Source organism: Podarcis melisellensis (assembly GCF_964234715.1).
Source record: "Podarcis melisellensis genome assembly, chromosome: 7".
Classification (NCBI taxonomy): domain Eukaryota; kingdom Metazoa; phylum Chordata; class Lepidosauria; order Squamata; family Lacertidae; genus Podarcis; species Podarcis melisellensis.
Window position 1 is genome coordinate 44,533,192 of NC_138539.1, and position 23,060 is coordinate 44,556,251.

A 23,060-nucleotide genomic window follows, 5' to 3' on the forward strand; every position below is an offset into this window, starting at 1 on the left:
TCTAGAGTGAAATACCTTCCAAATGTAAATCATACCCAGTTCATACCATGTAAAATTTATCCAAGTTATGCTGAATGAATTATTGTGAGTGTGACTTATGCTACAAAGCTTCCAGTCTAATTGTGGCAGTCTTGGCACTCCAATAGAAAAAGAAGGGAACCAGTTTTCAATGCAATGGTTCACAAGTGAGGGATGTGAAAATGTACAATTTCATTGATAAATATTATTGTATCATATTATAAGCCCAGCACACTCCATTTCCTCTGAGCTAGGCTAGCCAAAAAATTAACTCAATATAAATTTTCTTTTGATTTCCACAGTTTGTTCAATTTAATTAATTGCTCCTGTATTGCATTAACTCTGCTGTTATTTGCTGTGCAACAATTGTCCCTTTCACATTTGTTTGATCAAGCAACCCTCCTGGCTAAGCCGCTGATGTAATCTATGCAGGTGCTGAGGGATACAACAGGATGGCATTTAAAAAACAGAGGTCAAGTCAGGAAAATGTTCTACAGATTTTATTTAAGAACCAATGTGGTAAATATAAGAAACAAGCATTGAAAGTTTAGTGGCAGAACATAAAGTGTTTGGCTCCGGGGGGCGGGGGAGTGAATACATCTTTTAAGGAAAACATTTTTTAAAAATGGTAAACAAGTACAGATTTTGCATGGAAAACATGTCTTTGCAGCACACATGGAATACTGTTGTCCAAGCCACAACTGAGACCCATTTCATAGGTTGAATTATGCTTACACAAGACATGGGCAGTGCATCAACTGAATGGCATGAGTACTATTAAACAGCTGGGTTTCCCTACAGTAGACACGGGAAACTAAAAGGAAAGAATCACACACCCTTGTAACCAGGTATATTTAGGGAAAACCAGCAATTTTAAGTGCATGCTCAGCATCCAACCAACATCTGCACATGTATTCTGTATGCTGATATTTCTATGCAAGTATGAATCAGTTCTGAGCTGAATATGGTAGAAGTACTCAGTCTGCAAAACCTGGAGAAACTAAAACATGAAGAACAAACATTCAGGTTCCGGTGGCAGCCCAGAACATTTCAGCCTTTGTTCTCACTGAGGTGATAAACCAATCTGAGCTGTACACGGAAAACTAGGTGTTAGGAAGAAGGATTCTAGGTTAGAAACTTCTTTTCCTGAGAAGCTAGTCTTCTATGTGGAGGTGTTGTGGTTGTCAAATACAGAGGAACATTTAATCCTGTGAGCTCACTTCCTCAGATTTTCTTGAAAGAAGCCAAGCACAGGCCTACCACCTCAGAGAACTAGGCCTAAAGACCCAGCCTAGATATGACCCTAATTTGAATAGAGCAGAAGGGGAATTCAATCCTTTCTCTCATCAAAATTCCTGCTGCCCAGAATGGAAAAAGGTAACAGGCCCTAGTATTTATTCTCTCAAGTGCTTGCGTGTATTGCTCAGTAGGTGGTTAAGCACCACCCTCCTTCCAACTCTGATCAAATGAATGCCCTTGCAACTGCATTAAACAAAACTATTGGGAAACCCTCCACATGTCTCCTGCACCACATCAAATTTGGCCATAAGTTACACCATTCACTTTGATAAACATCCACGTATCCTTGAAAAACTATGCATATTTATCACTAGAAGGCTACTTAACTGAAGGGTAATTACAAAGAAGGGAAACCCTCAAATCTTGTTCTTAATTTTACTCAGCAGAAATATTTTTTAAAGTACAAGTTCTGCAAATTAAAGACATTTATAGCACACCAAAGTAAACAATCTAAAGTGACATGTAAAAATTCAAGTTATTCACTTGAAGGACGTCATAATGCGATAAGGTATCAACAACAACAAAAATATACCAGACCTGGTAAATTCTTAATAATATATATATATATTAAACCAATGAGATGCTTACTCTGTTATTGCTATTAGACCATGCCTCCGAGCTATAAAGTATAAAAACTTATTCCAGTTACATAAAATACAGCTGAGATTATTCTCATCACTGGCATAATCTAATATAAAAATACCTTTGACATTTACAAGATAGAGGTTTCTTCTATGTGTGCACGAGAGGGGTGGGAGTGGGGGAAATACATGGATGGCACTGAGCTGCTGTCAACATACAAGGCAAGATTACTTTGCTTGCAGGATTAGCACATCTCAAAACAGACCTGGCGACAGCAATAGGCCCATGGTCAGGTCACTACTGTTTTATTTATCATCTAGACACTTGTGAGGAGCCCCTCCTATGAACCCATCATGCCAGTGCAAAAGTCTTCTAACTTTAATAGCCTTGCTCAGGCATTTATTGGTGTGTAATCCTCAAGTCATGTAAGCTGGCACAGGTGTACTTAAAACAGTTAACTTCTACAAGAGTCTAAGATGCTGAGCTAGTTTAACTTACCAATTCGTGTCTAAAGAAAAACCTGCAGATAAGGTAAAGTGCTTGCACCAATTAAAAAAAAAAACTAGCAGAAAAATTGTGTGTGTGTGTGTGAAAGTCATAAGCAATCAGGGGTCAAAAATGCTTTCACACAGGCATATAGCTCCCAACCCACTACGTGTTTTAAGTTTTGTTAAATTTTGTAGCTGTAGGATGGCTGCTCCTGTTTCATGAGCTCAACATTGAAAGCTTATCCTCCGATCCCATGACCATGCAGGGATGAGGATGCTGCTGCTGTGTTTGATACCCATTGACTCTCTGTGTGACCACCAAGGGTGAAACCATCTTGTTGTAAGGCAACTGCAGTCTATTTCTTGAGCACTGCTAATTTCCCAATCCCCTTGCCCTTCCAAGGAATTTACTGCAAGGATCCCAACAGGTTTGTGGTTTTTTTAAATCTCCAAGCCAAGAAACAGAATGGCAAATCCTGCCATTTAAAGCAAACTAAAGAGCAAACATCCCATGTCTACAAAATGAAACCAAAGCAGATAAGCTGTCAATCCATTGAGAAATGGGACTCCTCCAAAGAAATAAATAATGATAATAATAAAGATATATTCACAGCATATAGTGTTACTAAAAAGTAAAGGTGTAGTTACATCTCTTAAACATTCAACTTCTCTTTTAGAAGGCAGCAGGTTCAGCTGTCGTGAAGTGCTTTTTACTGGCCAAAGGGAGAGTAGGGCAATCTGACCCACAGCTCCAGTCAATACTTGGCAGTTTGGGAAGCAGGCCTATGCAGGTTGGGGAATGCTCTATATGCACTGCACCACACGGAGTATCAGCGAGAGCTGGAGGTGAAATGTGGAGTCCCCTGCTTATATTTAACTCCACGTGTTCACTAGAAGCATGGCAAGGTCTGAATCAGGGCCAACAAATTTGTACTCTCCATATGCCAAGAAAGTGTTGGAGCCAGTCAGTCAGGTAAAGTATAAACAATGTAAGCATTTTTCAGAGTGTGCCAGAATAAATGTTTATAGCTAGATACCAGGAGTAAAAGCAAGGCTCTAACCACTTTGAAAGAAAATGGTACTTCAGTTCTATAAAGTTACACAATTCCCAAGTATTTAGGAAAACTGCTATTCCAAAAATTGGCGTTTGAGTTGTTTTTGATTTTTTTAAAAAACACTTACTTGTTAAAAATAAAACACTAAAACAAACTGGAATAAAGATAAGTGACATCATAGGTCTGGACTGCCACATGGCAAGTCCCATTATATTTAACATATGAGTGATAATTTGTAAACACCTTGTTAACAGCAAAGCTAGTAGGCAACAGTACCATTTAAAACAGATAAAAAATGTCTGTAACACAATTATTAAGGGTTTAAAAATAAACATTTGGCTGAAAAATAGAAGTTTCTAAATCTTCACACAATTTAACATAAATATAGGGGTAGGCTCTGTTACACATGCATTTGGATGATCAATATAACTTAAATGAGCAGGTTTGCTGTGCTGTGAGTGAGCCAGGCTTGATTCTTTCCAGGCTCGCTCTGTTTTTGTTGGCCTCTGAATAAAATAATATCTATTTCTGCCTATTTACAGTTTCAAACAATTAATTACACAGTACTGTTTCAAGAAACAGTTGGTATCCCTCTTCAAAAGAACAAATAAACCTATCCAAAATGAGAGAAAAAAGCTTTTTGCAGAAACTGAGCCAATGTTGTTATAGAAGTCAAAGTGTGCTTATTATAGGCTCATTTGTACAATCACAAGCTAAATATGTTCCACTTGTCTAAGAACAAACAAAAAAGACACACCTCAAAAGCAAAGGCTTCCAAACCTGGAGAAGTCCTCTAGCACAAATCCCACAGAATCCCAGAGTAGAGATATGAAGACAAGTGGGATGTAGGGGCTTGAATAATTGAGTAACAACTGCCTCTCCACGACCTAACCCAATTTTCCAGTCCCCATCGCCCCAGGCCTTCACATATCTATCCCAGGAGTTAGGCAACTTCTAGCTCCCACTCACTCAATTAGGACTTGTGCAAGAGAAATTGCTACTGGATTAGGCCCTAGGACACTTAATATTTTTTGGCTAATTTTGTCCTTAACCATTGAAGATGGTAATGTTTTTCTGCCACCAACTCTAGATGTCGTGGAAAAAGTGTCTCTGGCACTGGTGGTTGTTTTCAGTAGAGAAGCTGGTCCTCCTAACAGTTTTGCTCTGAGTGCAGAAACAGGGAGAAGAAAGAGTCGAGGCGTGCTGCCCATCACTGGGGGACCACTTCTTTTAGAGAGGCTAACGCTGCATGTATGCGGACATGCAATCTGTTCTCAAAATCATACCCTGTGAATTCCTCCTGCAATGAAAAAGCAAACAAACGAATACATTAGCCTAACTCACTCAGGTTTACCAAAAAACATGGTGACTTCTACACAGGACAGAATATGGCATTTATTTGTTTATAGGGCATAGCTCAATACCCTCAATGGCAATGCAGGCTGGGAAGGATAAGAGGTTTCCATTCACATCCCACAATTACTATTAGCAATGCCACCCTCCAAGTCCAGCCAGGTTATATCATGAAGGAAAGGACGCCCCATCTGTATAATAATAACAATGCTCAATTAATTTACTTTTTTTTTTACCTTTGCCTGAAGCAGTAATGCTTTGCCTCTTGGTACTGTCTGCAGGAGGAAGCAAAATGTCATTTTTGAAATTTGTGTGCAAATGCAAGAAAATAATACTTTGGGAGACAGACAATGGCACATTATGGGACTTTCTTCATTTCTTCACTCTCTGCTTAAATCTGCTCTGGAGGTTTTCCAAACCCTACAGTGAAAAATTGGGGGGTAGGCAGGGGAGAGGAGAGGATGTCTTGTTGCACCAGTGGAAACTTGTTCTATGGTCTGGTTAGTCACCACTGAATGTCCCTCTTTAACTGGTCTAATGAGAATTCAAGTTCTAATAATGAGTTTGGCTAGCAAAATGCCAACTACCGGAAATTAGAAACGTAATTTTAATAAATAACGTCACTCAATAAGTTTTTAGTTATCTCAAAATAACTGGCAGCTGTCTCTCCACATTAAAAAGAAGAACAAATTTGCACACACAGTGGGCGATATTCAATTAATGAGTCCCATTAGCACAAGGATTTCTGCTTGTGCAACGTGACTCCACCCCCACAAATCTCCTTCTAGAAAGCAGTAAACCTCGTAGGCCATCTTCCACATGCATTGTGTGTTTTTAAGTATACAAAAATGGGGCATAGCCCTTGAATATCTCCTCCTCTTCATACAAGGATCCAAATAAAAGGCAAATATGAAATACTGGATCTCTGTTTTTCATGTTCAAAACAAGCTCGTGCCGCCTTTCCATGGTCTTGCTGGAGAGCAATTAAGAGGCAGGTCTGAAAAGCATCAATTAAAAGCTATTTTAAGACCTTCTCTTTAAATATGGCAATGAAGAGAAGTGTGGGCGGCTGAGTGTATGAAGCATGAAGAGAAAGAGTACGAAGATCTCTAATTTTTACATGCCTAGATCTTTACGCTCTTACTAGCTTCACAAGTTTTGCCACGCACAGTTGGGAGTCAATAATGCTTGGACTACTCAAGAGTGTTCCCTACTGGAAAAGGGCTTAAGCAACCCAGCAAGCCACCCATTCCTCACTCTCTTTACCTGTACCAATGCTCTTCCCTTCCCTCCTAATCTCATCCATGATGCTAACCACCGCTCTCCCACTTCACCCTAAATGTGCTGGAGAGGTAGGGGTAGTGCTGGAGAGGTAGGGGTAGGAAGAGATACTCCAAGCCACATTCGTAGCCAGCTAATGCCTGGTTTAAGAGTAATGCTGAGCATGCAAAAGAAAGGGGAGGCGGAGAACCCTTACCTAAAAAGGGTTCAATGTAGCCAATGTAATTTTAAAAATTTGACCACTAGGCTCTACCTACCATGCTGGCATAGCATCAACTACAGGTCCCTGACATGCTAATGCTACATGTATACAGACCAGCAACACAATTTAGATATCTTCTCATGCAGTATTCTTTAACCTTTTATTGTGATACTTGAACTCAAGCCTCATTGCAAAGGGGGAAACAGGTCACCTGACACCATGCTGATGTCATGTGACCAACATCAGAGTGGCTGGGGATGATGGAGTTCAGGAAGTAGCCCGCCAGGCTGAAAAGGTTTTCCACCCCTGAGCTAGATCATATGTTGAAATGCCATATGCAATTCATTTGACTCCATCTGAGAATATCACCTGTACTACCAATGCAATAACATTTCACAACATTTTTCACCAACAATGCTGCAGTGACTGAATAAATAGACATTTCAAATGGACCATTGATTTTATTGCACTGATTAAATGCAAGAGCCATATCAATAAATTGCTGGTAAACTTGATGCAATTATGTTAGGCAATCAGTAAACTGGTAGGATAATATTAATACAACTTCCCAGAACACAGGAACATGTGTTAAAAATAACACCTTTAAGAAAGGCCAAAAAGAGAAAATGCACATTCCAGATTGCTTGCAACCTTCCTCTACTTCTCTTTTGAAGCAGTAACGTCACACCAAATATCAGACAGTTCCAAAGTATGCTGTACTGTTTACCTGTGGGTCTTCTAACAAGAGACAGCCAAGTTCATAGCAAGCATAGGGTTGGATATATAAATTGTTTTGGCGGCACAGTTCATCTTTAAGGGCTCGTTGAAAGAACTGTAAAACAAAATTGACACATTCAACACACAGTGACATTTCAAAGAACAAAAGAAACCTTCACACTGGACAACACATTCTCAGATCTCACAACTATCTTCACCTGCAGGGCCTGCTGATTTGCCAGTTAGCTTCGGAACCAGTTAATGCATCAAATCAAAAATAAACGTGGAAGAACTCCCTAGCTGTTAGGAGTTCAGGGACTTTAGAAGAGGAACATACCTGAACAGCATCTTCAGCATTTCCTAAGCATTTGTGTATGGCCCCAAGTAGCAAGTTCTTTAAACCAACAACAGTGGAATCATCAATTTCATGGCAAGCTTTATCAGAAAAGAAAAGGTTGAAGCATTTAGTTTTTAAACTATATAAAAAAAATTAAATTTAGTTCAACAATTTGTACACAATTTTATTACGATTGCCTTTAAGCAGTATACAAGAAACCCAACGTAATTATAACAAAAATGAATTAGATACAGAAAGCTGCTTAAAAAGCTTTAAAACCAATCTTCCCCAAGTTGCTTCTCTACAGATAAGTTTGGGACTTCAAAATCTCATCAGCCAGTGGACAGGGATGATAGGGGTTGTAGTCCAAAACATCTGGCAGGCAAATGATTGAGGAAGGCTGCTTTAAACCTATCCCCTAATCTTCTGTCTTCACTTTAGACTTTTTAGTCCAATCAACATCTGGACAAAAAAATGCTAATATTCTCCCCTTTCAGTCATCAGCCACCAGATGGATCTGGTGCCAACTCTACTACTCATGCATGATGGCAATGGGTCCGATCTGGGCTGTGGAAGCAGCAGTGGCTGCATAGCTCCATCAAGCCCCACCGGTGCCAGCTAGGGGGATGGATTGACCCTAAACCTTCAGCATGGCCATTCAAATAGGCAGGAGAGCCAGGTGAAACCATATATGAATTGGCTCATAGTTCAACCAACACCAAAAGTGTTTATAATAGCTTTGAAACATACTGTTCTATTGCACAAATATTTTCATTTATGTTTATGCTAGAGGAAATGCCAAATGTGTTTAAAGAAGCGGCAAATTTATGTTGACTAAGAATTGGTTAAGAAACAAAGGAGCAACGAAAAGTTTGTGAAGTTACCAATAAAAAACGAATAATGTAAAGCGTTATAAATCCTTCACAGTGGACGCTCAGCTTGCAAATATGATCCGTGCGGGAAGCACGTTCGCAACCCGCAGTGCCGCGTGTATGCACGCACGGGTTGCAATTTGGCACTTCTGCACATGCGCAAAGCGCAATTTAGCGCTTCTGCACATGTGTGACCGTCGAAATCCGGAAGTAACCTTTTCCGGCACTTCCGGGTTTCGGCGCATTCGTAACCCAAAAAAACACAACCTGAAGCATCTGTAACCTGAGGTATGACTGTATTTGCATGAACCAGGGAGGAACATGTTGGACACAGAAGTGTACACACACCATGGAAGGTCAAGCTTTCCGGCCTTGTATTCTGTATGAGTCAAATGGCACAGAAAAATGAACTTCTGGAAATATGTTCAAGTTGCTGCCTTTACCCCTGGATGGCTTTTCCAACCCTAAAGCCAATTTCCCAAGGCCTAAAGTACAGTCATAAAAGTCAGAAGAAGGCCTTGAGAAGCTATATACTGTTTATATACAGAAACGTGTTTTAAGTCTTGTCTAAATTGCTCACAGCGAGTGCCAGCTGCCATTTTGAATATGAATCTCTTCCATCCTAAGGCTTATAGCTTCTTCAGCAACCCGAGACAAATGACATCACCACTAAGATTAGCCTTGGCACTAAAGAACTCTGTTAAAGAGATGCATGACAAGGCATCTGTATAGGAATGCTGTATAGTTTTCTTTTTCTTTTGAAGCAATATGTTTTTTTATCTTCAGAAATCCAGTCTAACAAAGCGTGCTTCAAATTAAGGCAAAACATGAGTAGATAGCAAAGACTATTTGTCATCTGTGCCTGTCTCTACTTCCTAAAGATGACAGATCTGGCATCAGTTATTCATGCCCTAATTTCGAAGTGAATAGGTCGTGACAATGTGGGGTTCCCTTTAGACATTCAGGAAACTTCTACCAGTTGTCATCAGGTACTGGAAGACTGGGTCTTATACCATCCCTACTGGTTGCCCATCTGTTTCAGGGCTTTATTTACACTGCTGGTTCTGACCTTTAATGTGCTAAGAGTTTAGGACCAGATTGTTTCAGAAACCAGTTGCGAGATATGAAGATGCAGACTGGGCAACTAACAGCCAACCCTATCTATGTAATATCAAGTAATCTTTGCTGTGCACAGAGGGGAGTTAGTGAGAGGAGAGGGGGTGGCATAAGCTGGATGGGCAGTGGCTACCTGCCTCAGTGTGCCCCTTCCCATCACCTTGGACTCCTGCATCTATTGATAGCTCTCTCTTGGGAAGCTGCGTGAGCACTGGTACTCACAGCCTGAACATCAGAAATAAAGGGAACAATGGCAAACCACAACACTGAACCAGTAGCTACCATGCACTATATTTTGGCTCACATTACTGCCAAGAATATGTTCTGATCGGTGGTGGGAGAACAATACTCAAATTTCCACAATCTGGTTTATTATCCACTTCAAACTGCTTATTATTCAAAGCCCAAGAGTTTATAGTGTATCAATCATTAGATGAGTAAGCGAGTTTCTGCCTTAAATTGGCACAAACTGCAAGTATTAGCGACATAAAAGTGAGGGTTTGTAAAAGAAACAGTTTGTGCAGAAAACAACAATAAAAAGAAACAGACATCACATCTTGTACCTTGACTCATGTGCTGTAGGTTTGGGAAGGAGCAGTTTGGAAGAGCTTTCCATAAATACAATACTTCAATGGATGCCAGTATACAGAGTTGCTTGGTTGGTTTCTGCTTCCTAAATCTATCTGCCTGAAAACAATAAAATGGTTTATTTTAATTTCCATTCTAAGCCAAGGGCAAGAAGTTTTCAACATGTTTTCAAAATGCAACCTTTAAAGTTATACAATTGGACAAGCTGAAGGATATTTTTAACATTCAGCCAGAAAAACAGCAAACCTCTAAAGACTGAAATGTCAGCGTAAAGAATCATGTGCCACAACATAATGCTCCAGTGTACCCCTAAACACTACAAAGTGTGTGCTGTTCGGGTCTTCAGCCAGTCTAGCACAGGAACTTTGTAGTACTGTTTGGGACTCGCAGGGCGCACATTTTTAAGTCCCACTCTTCCAAAACATTCCCCTCTAGTACAGAAAAGCTCAGAATAACGATAGGCTGATCTTTGCGCATGACCATGGTGCAGCTGGGCATTTAACCCTGTTGTTAAATTGCTTTGAGACTTTTTTGTACAAAGTAACTAACAAATATAAAGACTAATACACGCAATGCAGATCTCATAGATTTAAAGTTAAAGGCACTTCCCTTTAACTTAAGAATTTTGCGAAGCATTTCTGAGCTCACATCAAAGGAGAGCATTTATGTTGCATGTACCTACTTTCTGGATCAGATTCCTAATCATAAAGAGTCACAACTTGTCTTGTGAGGATGAGGGACTCTTTCCAATTAGTTAAGAAAAAAGCAATTTGTGGGCGAGTCCCAGACTCCCATGGGAGATCCATAGCATATCACTTATTAGATCCTTCACCTCATTCAACCATACCTGTCCACCCAGACCAAGCCACCCCCATAGCAGAAATGTACTGGTTTTAAGGTCAACAACACACTTGGGTTACTGCCCAACAGCTCCCTCTTCTAATTTAGATCTGCCTCCAGGAATCTAAACTCCTGGTATTATCTCAGGTATCAACAAAGCAAGGGGACAAACATGGGAAAGTTTTTAAGGGCAAGAGAGGACAAAGGAGAGAGAAAGAAAAGGGACCAGATAAAAGAAGTGAAGCCTTTTTCTCTCCAGATCGCTTGTTGGCAATTTAAACTGTTTGACACTCAGTGGTAGAAGCTGAGATATGAAAACTAGGAGCTAAATGGCACATTAGACTAAGTTATGTTAGCCACAACAGAATGACTAGGCACACTTTTTTATAACAATACAAAACTGAAAATTAATGAACTGCTGCTAAAATCTTATGTTCATTTTTCACATGGTCTAGTCCTCATCTGAAAACTGCAAAAAAACACAAAGCCATGCTTCCCCTGCCTGCCCCCTTAATATTCGAGGGTCCCTCAAAACACAGCCTTTCTGTAAGGCCAGCTGAGAGGCAGAACCTATCAGCTTGCCTGGTGCTGCAGTGATTTCTTGGAAGTTGAGCAGGCAAAATTTCTCCTCCCACACCATCAGCAGCGGCAGTTTAAATCAGAAATTTTAGGTGCAGTACTGCTCAGAAATTGTTTGTGCTAATGAAATTCTCAGTCGCAAAATGTGCCTAGAAAAATGGGAGTTTTGAACGCTGTTGACACTGCTTTAAGCCAAGACATAAAACAAATGCCAGAGATTTTAAAATGTTCTTACAGCACTAACCTTAATAGGATCATTCTACAGACACTAACAGCACAGTAACTGAACAAGGAAAACGGCACAAACATAGCAAAAAAATTGATTATCTATTTTTCTCTTCAGAATGTCAGATGCACTATAATATTATTTTGCTTTCCCATTAAGACAGACATGGTATAGCTTTTCCAGTGGAATTCTTCCACTACCAGTTTCCATTTACAGAAGTATTCCTGTATCTGGTAGAAGAAGCATGCAAAATTAAGATTCTCATTAAAATTATGTGCACTCTCTCCATAAGGAGAAAATAATGTACAAACCAGCACAGCATTGCATGATTCTCTAGCGCTGATCTCATGAAACTCATGGCCTTTTCCTAAGTTGAGAGGGGTACAAACCGGGGGGGGGGGGGGAGGTGTCCCAGCCTGAAACACACATGCTTCTCATGACAGGTCCTGACATACTTATTTTAAAAAGGGTCAATAAACATCAGTATTTAAACTGCATTGTTCAGAAAATATTTTAAAAGAAGATTCAGCTTAGATTGCTACCACCACCACCACCACCATCAAATCAACTCGGCCTATGCTCATCAGACCTTTTTGACCGAAAACTGCTCAATTTGATTGTTTTTTCTTTTAAAAAGCTTCTGGACTTCTTTGAACACATTCTGAGCTCCATTCACATCACCGGTGGCACCTTGACACACTGTAATAAAGCACACACCAAAAGTTTATTCTAGTTATCGTAGGGTATAAAACATTTTCAGCTGCCATTCCACATATTCATAAAATTTCTTAAATGTTTAATGACGAACTGATGCCTTGATTTGCTTGTTTTTCTTTCCTTGCTCCATCTTTATGTAGGATACCTATGAGATTATAAGCCTACAGGCAGGTTCTGTGTTGCTTTTGATATTTGTACAGCACCTAGAAAACCTTAGGTGCTTCATACATAAATAATAATGAGATACAAACAAATGCAGATAGAGGCTATCATGCAGGAAGAATATTGCATGCTCACATTTCATCTAATTAACAGTAAATAAAAATATATAAATACACACCACTGTTACATTAATGTTGTGATTTGTGAAGCTGTAAATCTAAGGTTTATTTACAATACATAACCTAGAAAAGGAAAAATGTAAGTTGTGGGTAGTTTTCTTGCAGAGATACGCTACTGCCATATAATGATCAACAAATTCAACACACACACTCCTATTCATGTAATGATACTTCCCTGCTGTCAAATAGGCATAGTAGCATTGGGACCATCTTGATTCATTTTTAAGACGCTCAAAGGATTCAAATGCATCCTTGAAGTTCATTTCTATCATGCTGCACCAGCCTGTAAGAACAAGCAAAACATTTTTTAAACACACTGAAAAGAAATGGTTCATACACGGAATAAGTACACAGACACACAAACGTGTGTGTGTGTGTGTGTGTGTGTGTGTGTGTGTGAGAGAGAGAGAGAGAGAGAGAGAGAGAGAGAGAATATGAATATATCTGGAGAAAATAGAATCTGCCACTGATGCAGGACTGAGTCCTGATCCCTCACTGCACATGAGAGCACAAGCGTCTTGGGTGTGAACAGCCACTGTAGAAGTGGAGTGGAGTTTCTGTAAGCAGGCAGCTTTTCTGGCAGCAAGTTGCCCATCACACTGCTTCAAATAAAACCTGCTTGTTTTCTGTCTGAAGGAAGTCCACAAAGGTTAGGAGATGTTACAGTTTCAAAGAGTGGGTGAAAAAAAATGCATTCTTTGTCTTCTTTTAGAAGCCATGCTGCCTTTAATTATATCTGAAACACAGTCTTCTGTAAGAAGTCACCGAATAAAAACTAGAATCTGAAGTGTAAACACAGCTCTTAACATGCTTTCAAAATGTGTGTGTATGTGGGGAGAAGAGGTTTACTTTTGGTTTACTAATGCTGCACTTTCTTGACAGTAAGCAAGACCTGCATTCACTCCACAGTCACAGGTTGAACATTATCAATGAAACTTTTTAGGTGTGTGTTAATAAAGGCAATGAGCATGTAGCTCAAGTAACCCATATGCATCAATGGACAATTAAGTGTGGTAAACTTAATTTTCCCCTTTGTCTGTTGACCAACAAATGATCATGATTATTTAATTTACTAACACAACTCAATATTGCTCATTCAAGCACTAGTAGCAGTGATTAAACACAGTAGCAATAAGAAAATACGTTAGTATTATTATATACCAATTTCATATAGACAGACATGCTGAATCTCTCTCTGATCAATTGCCAGTTCCAAAGCAGTATGAAAGGAGGTCAAGGCACTGTTGATTTGACACTAAGAAGAGAGAGAGAGAGAAATACTATTATCAAAATGCAAATATGAATAAATACCAGTTGTAATCATTACAATTCCAAGTCCTCCAGCAGAGTTTGGAAGCGAGGATGGTCTGGTGTGATTTTACTGCAAGCCTGCAGCCCAAACATCAGCTGGCTACTCAAATCAGGCCTGGTTCCCAGGACACACTAACTTGGCTTAGCAAGATTACACAAAGGTATGGTCTGCTGGACAGGAGCTGACGGCAACTCTGCTGTTCCCTGGTCATTTTAGCTGCTGCAATGTACTGAGTTAAGCCAAGGTTCAACTTAGTATGCCATATGAACCAGGTTAAGTTCTCCTCTCATTAACCAATAGCTGTAACAAAGGTTTGTTGGTTCGTTTCTCTCCAAAGAGTTTGTTTGTTGCTTTGTTTAGAGAGAAACAAACCACAAGCACTGGTTTACACATAATACTAAGCCCAGCCTCCTGTTTTTCTTCCTCCTGGCATGGCAAAAACAGGAACTGAGTAAGAGCAAAGCAGGCACAAATGAGGAGCTTTCACTGGCAGACTCTGGTTCTCATTAAACCATGGTTGAAGTATGGTTTAACACTGCACATGAATAAGGCCACTGTTGTGCTGCCACCATTTTAGCTAGCCATGTACAATTTCAGAACAGTTCACTTCTTCTCCCACAAGGGGTCAGGAAGACACTGGATTGACAGGAATTAATGCTACCAACGGAGCAGCAGCCAGATATGAAAAATGTCACCCTTTTGCCAAAGGAAAACCTCTGTTTTGACATCTATAACTGCCAACACATTTTGGAGATATTTTCCGCACCCATGACCTCTAGAAACTTGCTTTTCAGTTTATTTTTCTTTTTTTAAGAGTCCAGGGTGCCATGTTTCATGCTAGATAGAACACTCCCCCAATCCCTGTCCTCTTGACTATATTATGGATAGGCCGACTGCATTGACACTCTGTTATTGAAATGGTTTTGACTCAACAAATCTTGCAAAATTACAGTCATACAGAGAAGTCTATCAGTACCTCTAGACGCTGTATTCTTCCCTTGAAGAACATAAAGAGAGACGAGTTTGGATAAGCAGCTTCTTTTTTCTGGAGAATGTCTTTAGCCTCTTGCAATCCTGCTTTGGTGTCACTGCCATCCAAAGCAAAAAAAGGACGAACCACAGTGTGGTACCACAGCAAGGCTAATCTGAAAAGACACGCACACACACAAAAATCATGACGCTAGCTGGTTCTGTAATGAGGAGATACTGACAAAACATTTTCTTTCTCTCTCTCTCTTCTGTGCCAGGCCAACATTATGCCAATACCTTAATTTAAACCTTAATCACAGCAAGAGGAGACATTGCCTTTAGTAAGGGGGGTTGTCTTTTTATGCTTCTAAGCAAGGTCACAATCCTACAGCATCACACACACAGGGTAGGACAGAAAAGTGTGCATTTGTGTTGTCATTCATTATGCAACAGAACAAGCAAACATTCCCTCCACCCAGCTACATACTTAAAACCAGTTTGCAATTCACCACACAATCAGCTACAGTAAAAGATTCAGAACACCTCAGGCTATGCCCAACTTATTCCTCCAGCTGTGCCAGAGATGTCTAGGGCTCCAGTCGAAGACCACTTGTGCGCACAACATGTAATTAACACTATACTACAAGAAGGAAACAGCTCAGCACCCCTGCATTATGGGGCTTTCATTTCAGAGGAAGAGGTAGCCCTCAGCATGCATCTCTTTGCACATACAAAGCTCTACTTTTATTGAAGTGAATACACACAGTATTTCTCAATCCAGAACCCTAACGTAGTATTTAAAAAATATGAATTACAGACTGCAATTGGAATTAACATGTTAAACCAGAATTCTAAATGAAAACAAATAGCTGCCATGCAAAATAAAAACCAACATTAACCCAACTTTGCAGGCACAAGTCAACACCAGCTAAATCCTTAACAAACAAAAAATATGTTTCTACGAAAGGTAAAAGTGGTATATAATTCATTAATATCATTCAAATCTTTCCAATAGCTTCACTGGATAGAGGCTGCATTCACAGTATTTCACCTCAAGCCAAATACTTCTTGCAGCTGTGGAGAACCAGAGGGTCCTTGCCACAGGGCTATTACATGCAAAAGGAGGCTATGGATTGGGCATAACTATTCCCTCCGCTGAGCTGAATGGAAAAACCAGAATAGAGGAGTTCTACATGTTGGTCACAGACCACTCAGGGCTTTTAAGAAATGTGGTCCATCATTGGAATGCACAGAATCACACAGGGACACAAATAAGAAATTCTATACAACATTACTGAAAACCAGTTTTAAAGGTGCCAAATTATTATTGCCTTAAGAGCTGTTTATTTCAATCAGCATTTATCTAGGCTGTTTGAATTTGTAAGCATCTGAGGGCACAAAAATATATCCTTGGTGAATTAAAAATCTCTCTAAAAGCCAGATTCTCATTTCATAAACCATCGCACATCAAGCAACAACTTTATCTGGTGATGTTTCCATTAAGATAAAATGAAAATAACAAATACAAGACCGCTTCCTAACTTACGTTGGCTTGCAGTTTACTTACTTTCAGTACTAAGTTATTTACCAAAGCATTGCAATATAGCTACTCACGTAGCTAAAGGGGCCTTCATGTCCTTACTTTCACTTGCATATATCAGTGAAGAAAGCCCCTGCAGGCGGTCTCCAGGAAAACCCAGCAGGTTGATGATTTTGAGCAGGTTTGGGGGCACCATGGATATGCAAAGATGAAAAAGTCCATATCCAAAGCTAACAGCACCTTTCAGACGGTTTAGTGAATCCTCCGTTATGCTTTCTGCAGCAATATGATTATCATTTGCAGCGTAAGAAGTCAAGGATTCCTGAGTTATCTTCTTCTGATATAATTCCTGAAGTGTATTAATGTCTGTATAGCATTTATTGTAGATTTTCCAAGCTTTTCTAAGGATCCACCCACCTTTTATATAAGCTGAGAAACGAAAAGAAGAGTTTAGTCAAAGACAGCAGCATTTCCAAACAGAGAAACAACACAATAATGATTCCAGAACAGACCTGGACCCTGCAGTCATAATCTGAGGCCCTTCTTCATGTGCTTTCTCCATGAAAGGTCCATGAGAACAGGCCTTTTCCCGTTTGTGGAATGCTCTCCCCAGAAAGGTTCGTCTGGCACCTTCATTATACAGTCAAACCTTGGCTGTCGAACATAATTCGTTCCAGAAGCCCGTTCGGCTTCCGAAATGGTCAACAACTGAGGCGCGGCTTCTGATTGGCTGCAAGAGCTTCTTGCACTCAAGCTGAAGCTGTGCTGGACATTCAGCTTCCAAAAAGTGGTCAAAAACCAGAGCATTTACTTCCAGGTTTTCGGTGTTTGGGAGCCGAGGTTTGACTGTACATCTTTAGGGGGGATGCAAAAACATTTCTCTTCTCCCAGACCTTGGGCTAATTAAACAATCTATGTATGACTTTTAAAACTGTGTGTGTAGGGTATTGTTTTTGTTTGTTATTAAGGTATGTATTTTTGTTTTTTTTATATTGTGAACTGCCCTGTGATATTTGGATGGAGGGCAGTATAGAGATTTAATAAATAATAATACTAGTAAAAGTCATTCATAAATACTGAACATCAACTTATTATACCTTTCCCCACAACAAACAAACTTTACAACACACAAAGTGTTCCACTAACGCGAGCACTTTTGGCTATGCGATGGAACTTCACTTCCTGTGTGCCCTCTAAATAAGTTCTGGGGGTTCCCCCAACCCTCCTCAGATATAGGGAAGCAAGGGGGCGAGGAAGGGGGAGGGAATTCCCATTGCACAGTCAGAAGTGCTTGTGCTGTACTGTTTTTAACACTGACTGGGAGCCGCCCAGAGTGGCTGGGGAAACTCAGCCAGATGGGCGGGGTATAAATAATAAATTATTATTATTATTATTATTATTATTATTATTATTATTATTATTATTATTATTATTATTATTATGCTGGTGGATCTGCTTAATGGACTAAAACCTAAAAAACCTTTCCAACTTATACATGTGCTCAAACCAATATGCAGGGATTCTGAAAACAGAAAAAGACTAAAGAAACTAAGCAGTTAGTATGTGATATTAAGAGGAGATTCTGGTTTTTGGAGGATTCTGCCAAGGGACTCAGAATATGTGGGGACATATAGGGCCCAAAGAAAAAAATGATGTAGCATGCAAACTCTAACCATAAATCTTTACAATGGTTAAGTCACTATTCATTCCAAATTGCTTTGGATAGGCTGTAAACAATGAAGGAAGGAACAGTTTCTTTTTTAGAACTACCAAGCTATGGAAAATTAAGCTGTCTGTTGCAATAAAAACATTCAGACCAACAGCCATGATTCAGCTTTATTAGGAGGCTAAAGTTACTGCAAGACTGTGCAGTTCGACCACTTTCTGCTGCATAGCACATTTGGTTCTTGTGTGGCTCACCACAAGGCAAGTGTTTACACAATTTTGTTCAGCAATGCCGCAGTAAGCATGGAGGAGGTAAAATACATAGTCCTCTCCTCACCTTGTGGCCTGGACATCGACAGATAAAGGTCAAAAATGAGAGGTACACTTCAGAACAATCTTATATAGACGTGCTGTGCTTTGCACTGAAATATTAGTTTTCAAAAAATAATCAGATATACATGTATTTCTTCAGTATGCAATAGATTCATTTAAAATATTCCTAATATCCAAGGGCGACACAAGAAAGTAAAAAACACACACACACACACACACATTGGATGCAGAATTACTGTTATCACATCATTTGATTAAATGTAAAGCAGCTTCTAATCTGACCAACAGTGTTAACTGAAAGGAGACCAACAACTCACTAACAGTAACTTGGATTTATAGGGTCTAATGTTAAATAACAATAGGAGTTCCAAAAAGAATTTGAAACCACACACAAAGAAAGCTGTAGCATGCACATGAGAGGAGAAAATTGTCTTTCCTTCTAGCAAACTGTTTTAACAGGCTACTAGAATGGAAAAGACTCTCCTCCTGCAAGAGAGGGGAGTGGTTGTGGTCGGGAGCCAGGCATTAGCCCCCTGCCTCCCACTCACCTGGCTGGCGCCCACGCCCTCGGCCAGGCACCCAACCAGGTGCCTGCGAGGGGGGCATGTTTAGCAGCCTAAATTGCTGCGGCACAAGCCTTCCGGCCTCACTTTTCGTCATCCCGTCGCGAGTCACCCACCCTCCACTCCCTTAGAGCTCAGGGTCTCAGTTTTCTTTTGGCCTTGCTATGGACCTTAGGTTGGTCGCCCTGGTTGTCCGGGGGGCCTGGTAGGAATTTTTCCATTTGGCATTAGGCTTTTTGGTTTTTTTCGCCTACCTCGTAGCAATCGTCACAACTTTCGTGGTATTGGTGGGTAGGTTAGGCATTGGAATAATGTGTTGTGGTGTGTCAAAGGGCTAGGTGTGGCCATCGCCTGCGCCTTCAATTTTGGGTATTCCGTTAAAGGAATCCGGCAGTCGTGTATTCTGTCCGATGCCTGCGTGGCGGGAGGCCATGGCACGACCCTCGGTGACATCAGGGGAGAGCTTATAGTTGGATTAGCATCAATAGGCTCCACCTACTGGTGAATAAACCCCCCTGTTTTAGACTCACCCCTCTCTGAGGGGGTGGAGTCAGCTGACGTAATCCAATGCCTAAGCCAATACCTTTTCACTTCCTGTAATCAATAAAGTTGTGGCCTTTTCTTGCCCATTAACCTTATATCGCATGTCCTTGTGTTTTCATTCCACTACGCGGGGATCGGGTCCTCGAACCACAACTGTAAGTTATCAATCACCTGCGAATCAAACTGGTCAGCAACATTTTATACTTTCTTGTCACCTACAAGTGGGAAGGACTGGAGAACTCAAAAATTCAGTTGGGGTGGGGTGGGAAAATAAAGATTTAATATTAGAAGTCGGAGCTCACCCGAGAGTTCTTGTTTCACAAAAGAAAGCACAGCAAGATAAACTTGACAGTCTGCTACAATGATTTGTCTCTGCAGTCGATCAATCATGGATGGGGTAGCCTTTCGGCCATCAACCTGTTTGAAAGCCATGAAAATAGGGTAGAAACATCCAATGAATCTTAAATTCTTCTAACTCAGGCAACATATTTTCCCTTGCAACAAGGTGGTCTTTCATTTCCCAATAGGGACACACACAAAAACTGTGTGAAATCCTAACACAGCACTGAAACTAAAGAGAATTGCCTATCACATTTACAAAACTGTCTGTATGTTTGGAAACTGAAAATATTGTACATTTTCCATATGTTGCAGAGGAACACTTTCATATGTAAGAGCATTATGATAAGGAATGTATTGTCCATCCAACAGAAAGCGTGCGTACATACTTCCTGTCTTCTGCTCTAGCAAGTAAAAAAGTTCATGACTGGAACCATGAAACAAGCATATCTATTGTATTTCCCATTCCAGCAACCTTCATTTGAAATCATTTTCTTATTCTGTGGAAGCATAGAAGGAGATGAGAGGCAGTAGCAACAAAGGAGAAACCTTTCAAATAAAGCCATGGTTAGCTTCGTATTTTAGTTCACTTTGGCATAAATAATCAGATTCTATTACATAAATGCATATGCAAGAGTGTTTTAAAAGAAATGGAATAGAAAAGCAAGCAGTAATACCTGCACATACATTTCATAAAATGTTGGGAATATATATCACCTTTTCTTTATTCAAGTGTCAGAGGATGTTACTGTCTTTTACCAAAAAAAAAAGGTGATAATCTGAGGAGTGAGCACTGAGTTCAATAGGGCATTATGCCTGCTGTTCCTCTCTGCAAAGTTGCTGCCCACCCCTGCCCCTCTGCAAAAGATGATGGATGGTGCATTTGTACACTGGGAACTGGAAAACAAAGACCTCCTCATATTCCCATTAGAAAAATATATGGAACAGTGAAACTAAACAAACTGCTCAGATTTTTATACACTCAACATTAATAATGCAGGATGTTCTCAAGGGAAGCCAAAGCTTCATTATTTATAGACTATGCAGTGCTGCACTGGTCCACTGAACTAGCAAAGACAAACAGCATCCATGGGATACTTCAGCAGGATTACTAGCCAAAATTAATCATTCTGGTTTGGAAGAGGAGATGTGCCAACTACATATATACAACAGGTGGTGGCAACTGAAGCAGAAATCCTCTATTAACTTACATCATCTGAAACAGTAATATATTAATTGTAATTTGTTTTAAGTGCAAAAACATGTGCTTAAATGTCATTTCAATTACAAGTGTCGGCTTTGCAGTCACAGACAAGTATCAAAGGTAAGCAGAGATCCACATAGATCTGTCAAGTCACAACACTGCAAATACCTGTATGAACCTGCAAATCAATAGACAGAAGCATGAGGGTTAGAAGCTAAATGGTAATTGGTAACATCTGGATTAACAGATGCACCTTCTTTGCTCTCCAAGTCCTGCCTTTAAACTAGTGTAGGGAAAGTGAGGAGAAAGGACTAGGTTTCAGTGGAGGAGGCCTGCACAAGTGGTAAAGAGAAAAAAATCAGATATTCGGGGGGGCAAAAGAAATTTGTCTGGGGTGTTGGGGGGGAGGAGAATCTGGGTAAGATTTTACTGTTTCAGAGAATCTGAAGGGCCAATTACTTTGGAAGGTTTGAAATTTGATACTCAGATTTCACCCTCTGCTCACTTTGAGATTTTGGGCAATTGCCCCATCGAGTTAGCATTCCACTTCCACCAGGAGCCAATGTGGAGTTCTATTTAGAGTTTTCCTAAACAGAAATTCTATTTAGTTCTCATGGCTGAGAATGCAGGCTTCCATGGACAGAGCTGGGGTGAAGCAGAAACCAAGGGAAAGTGAAACAGGAGCAGATGAACAAGAGCAGGGCGTTGTAGCTGTGGTCCCTCTGGTTTCAGGGGTTATCAGCTACCACTGTCAACAACTCAGCAGGGTTAGCAAATAGAATGGAACACGCTTCACAAAAAGAAGAAAGCCAAACGACTATATATGGCCAATATCTACCAATGAGATGCCTAGTGGCACCTGAAAGAAAGCTTCTAGAACAGCAAGACTAGCCATATCAGGCTACATTTTTTGTCACGACAACCAGAAGCCAAACCAGAAACCAAGACCTGATCTCTCAATTGCCATAAGCAGTCTGAAGTTGGAGCTTGTGACAAAACAAGGCCTTTAGGATCGCCTACCTGGAGTTCCAAAGACCCAAGCTTGGGTACCAATGCCTATTTGAACAGATGGCGGTTATGTACCCTGATGATTCTACGAAGTGGTAAATCACAGGGCTGATTGGTAGAATGTAAGACAAGGACCTCAGAGACCAAGATTTAAAACTTCACTCAGCCATTAGACAGATATCTAGGAAGCAGTTGCCATATTAGCATGGGGTACATTAGTACACATATTAGCAATGTTGCACTTACATTCTTCTTAATTTTGTTTTTAATGGTTTCTATAACTCCTGCTTCTTCACTCTCACACAGTTTTTCGGTAGCTTTTAAGTCCTCACACGCCAGCTGCATTTTTTCTTCTTCAAAAGTCATCATGGCATTCTGTTAAAACATAACCAAAACCAAAACAAAACACCCCTATTGAATCATAAAGTGACAACCTAATCTAAACCTGCTTACTGCTCCACAATCTAAGGATATTGTATAAACGGTTTTATAAGCACTTGAAATAAGCTCACTATCTAAGCCATATAAGCATCTCACCCAAGAGCACTGCATTCAAAATGTCACTGTGAAAATGAGAAGAGAAGTCAAAAATTTAACCATTTGCTACTGTGCACTGATTAAGTATTATAAAAGGGTACTGGGATGAAGGCTTCCCAGCGGAAAAATTATATACAATTAACTGAAGACTTTCTTGGAATCATTACACACTTAATGTAATAGCCAAGGTCACAATTAACTTTGCTAACATGATTGTAATTCAGGAACAGAGAGCATGTGGCCCTCCAGATGCTGTTTGATTCCATTTCCAGCTCCAGCCAGCATGGCCAGTGGTGAGATATGATTAAAACAGTGGTCTAACAACTCCTGGAGAGCCACAGGTTTCCCATCTTGGACGTAGTACTTATCAGACTGGCCATTCCAATGCATCATCAGAACATGAATCTTTTCCCATATGGCATGTACTTACTCTAAT

General features: G+C 40.2%; 1 protein-coding gene across 1 annotated transcript in view; it reads right to left on the reverse strand.

The window, feature by feature from the left end:
- Positions 1 to 503: 503 nt before the first annotated feature.
- The window catches only part of TTC39C (tetratricopeptide repeat domain 39C), a 41,275-nt gene continuing 18,718 nt past the window's right edge, over positions 504 to 23,060 (reverse strand). The window contains exons 3-14 of the mRNA XM_081919185.1: positions 22,334 to 22,462; positions 19,839 to 19,953; positions 16,507 to 16,861; positions 14,900 to 15,068; positions 13,773 to 13,866; positions 12,787 to 12,894; positions 12,143 to 12,252; positions 9,884 to 10,007; positions 7,333 to 7,430; positions 7,006 to 7,110; positions 5,032 to 5,070; positions 504 to 4,742 (exon numbers count right to left, since the gene is read on the reverse strand). Of these exons, the coding sequence (XP_081775311.1) occupies positions 4,653 to 4,742; positions 5,032 to 5,070; positions 7,006 to 7,110; positions 7,333 to 7,430; positions 9,884 to 10,007; positions 12,143 to 12,252; positions 12,787 to 12,894; positions 13,773 to 13,866; positions 14,900 to 15,068; positions 16,507 to 16,861; positions 19,839 to 19,953; positions 22,334 to 22,462 (1,536 nt within the window). The 3' untranslated portion in view covers positions 504 to 4,652. The remainder of the gene's footprint in view (positions 4,743 to 5,031; positions 5,071 to 7,005; positions 7,111 to 7,332; positions 7,431 to 9,883; positions 10,008 to 12,142; positions 12,253 to 12,786; positions 12,895 to 13,772; positions 13,867 to 14,899; positions 15,069 to 16,506; positions 16,862 to 19,838; positions 19,954 to 22,333; positions 22,463 to 23,060) is intronic.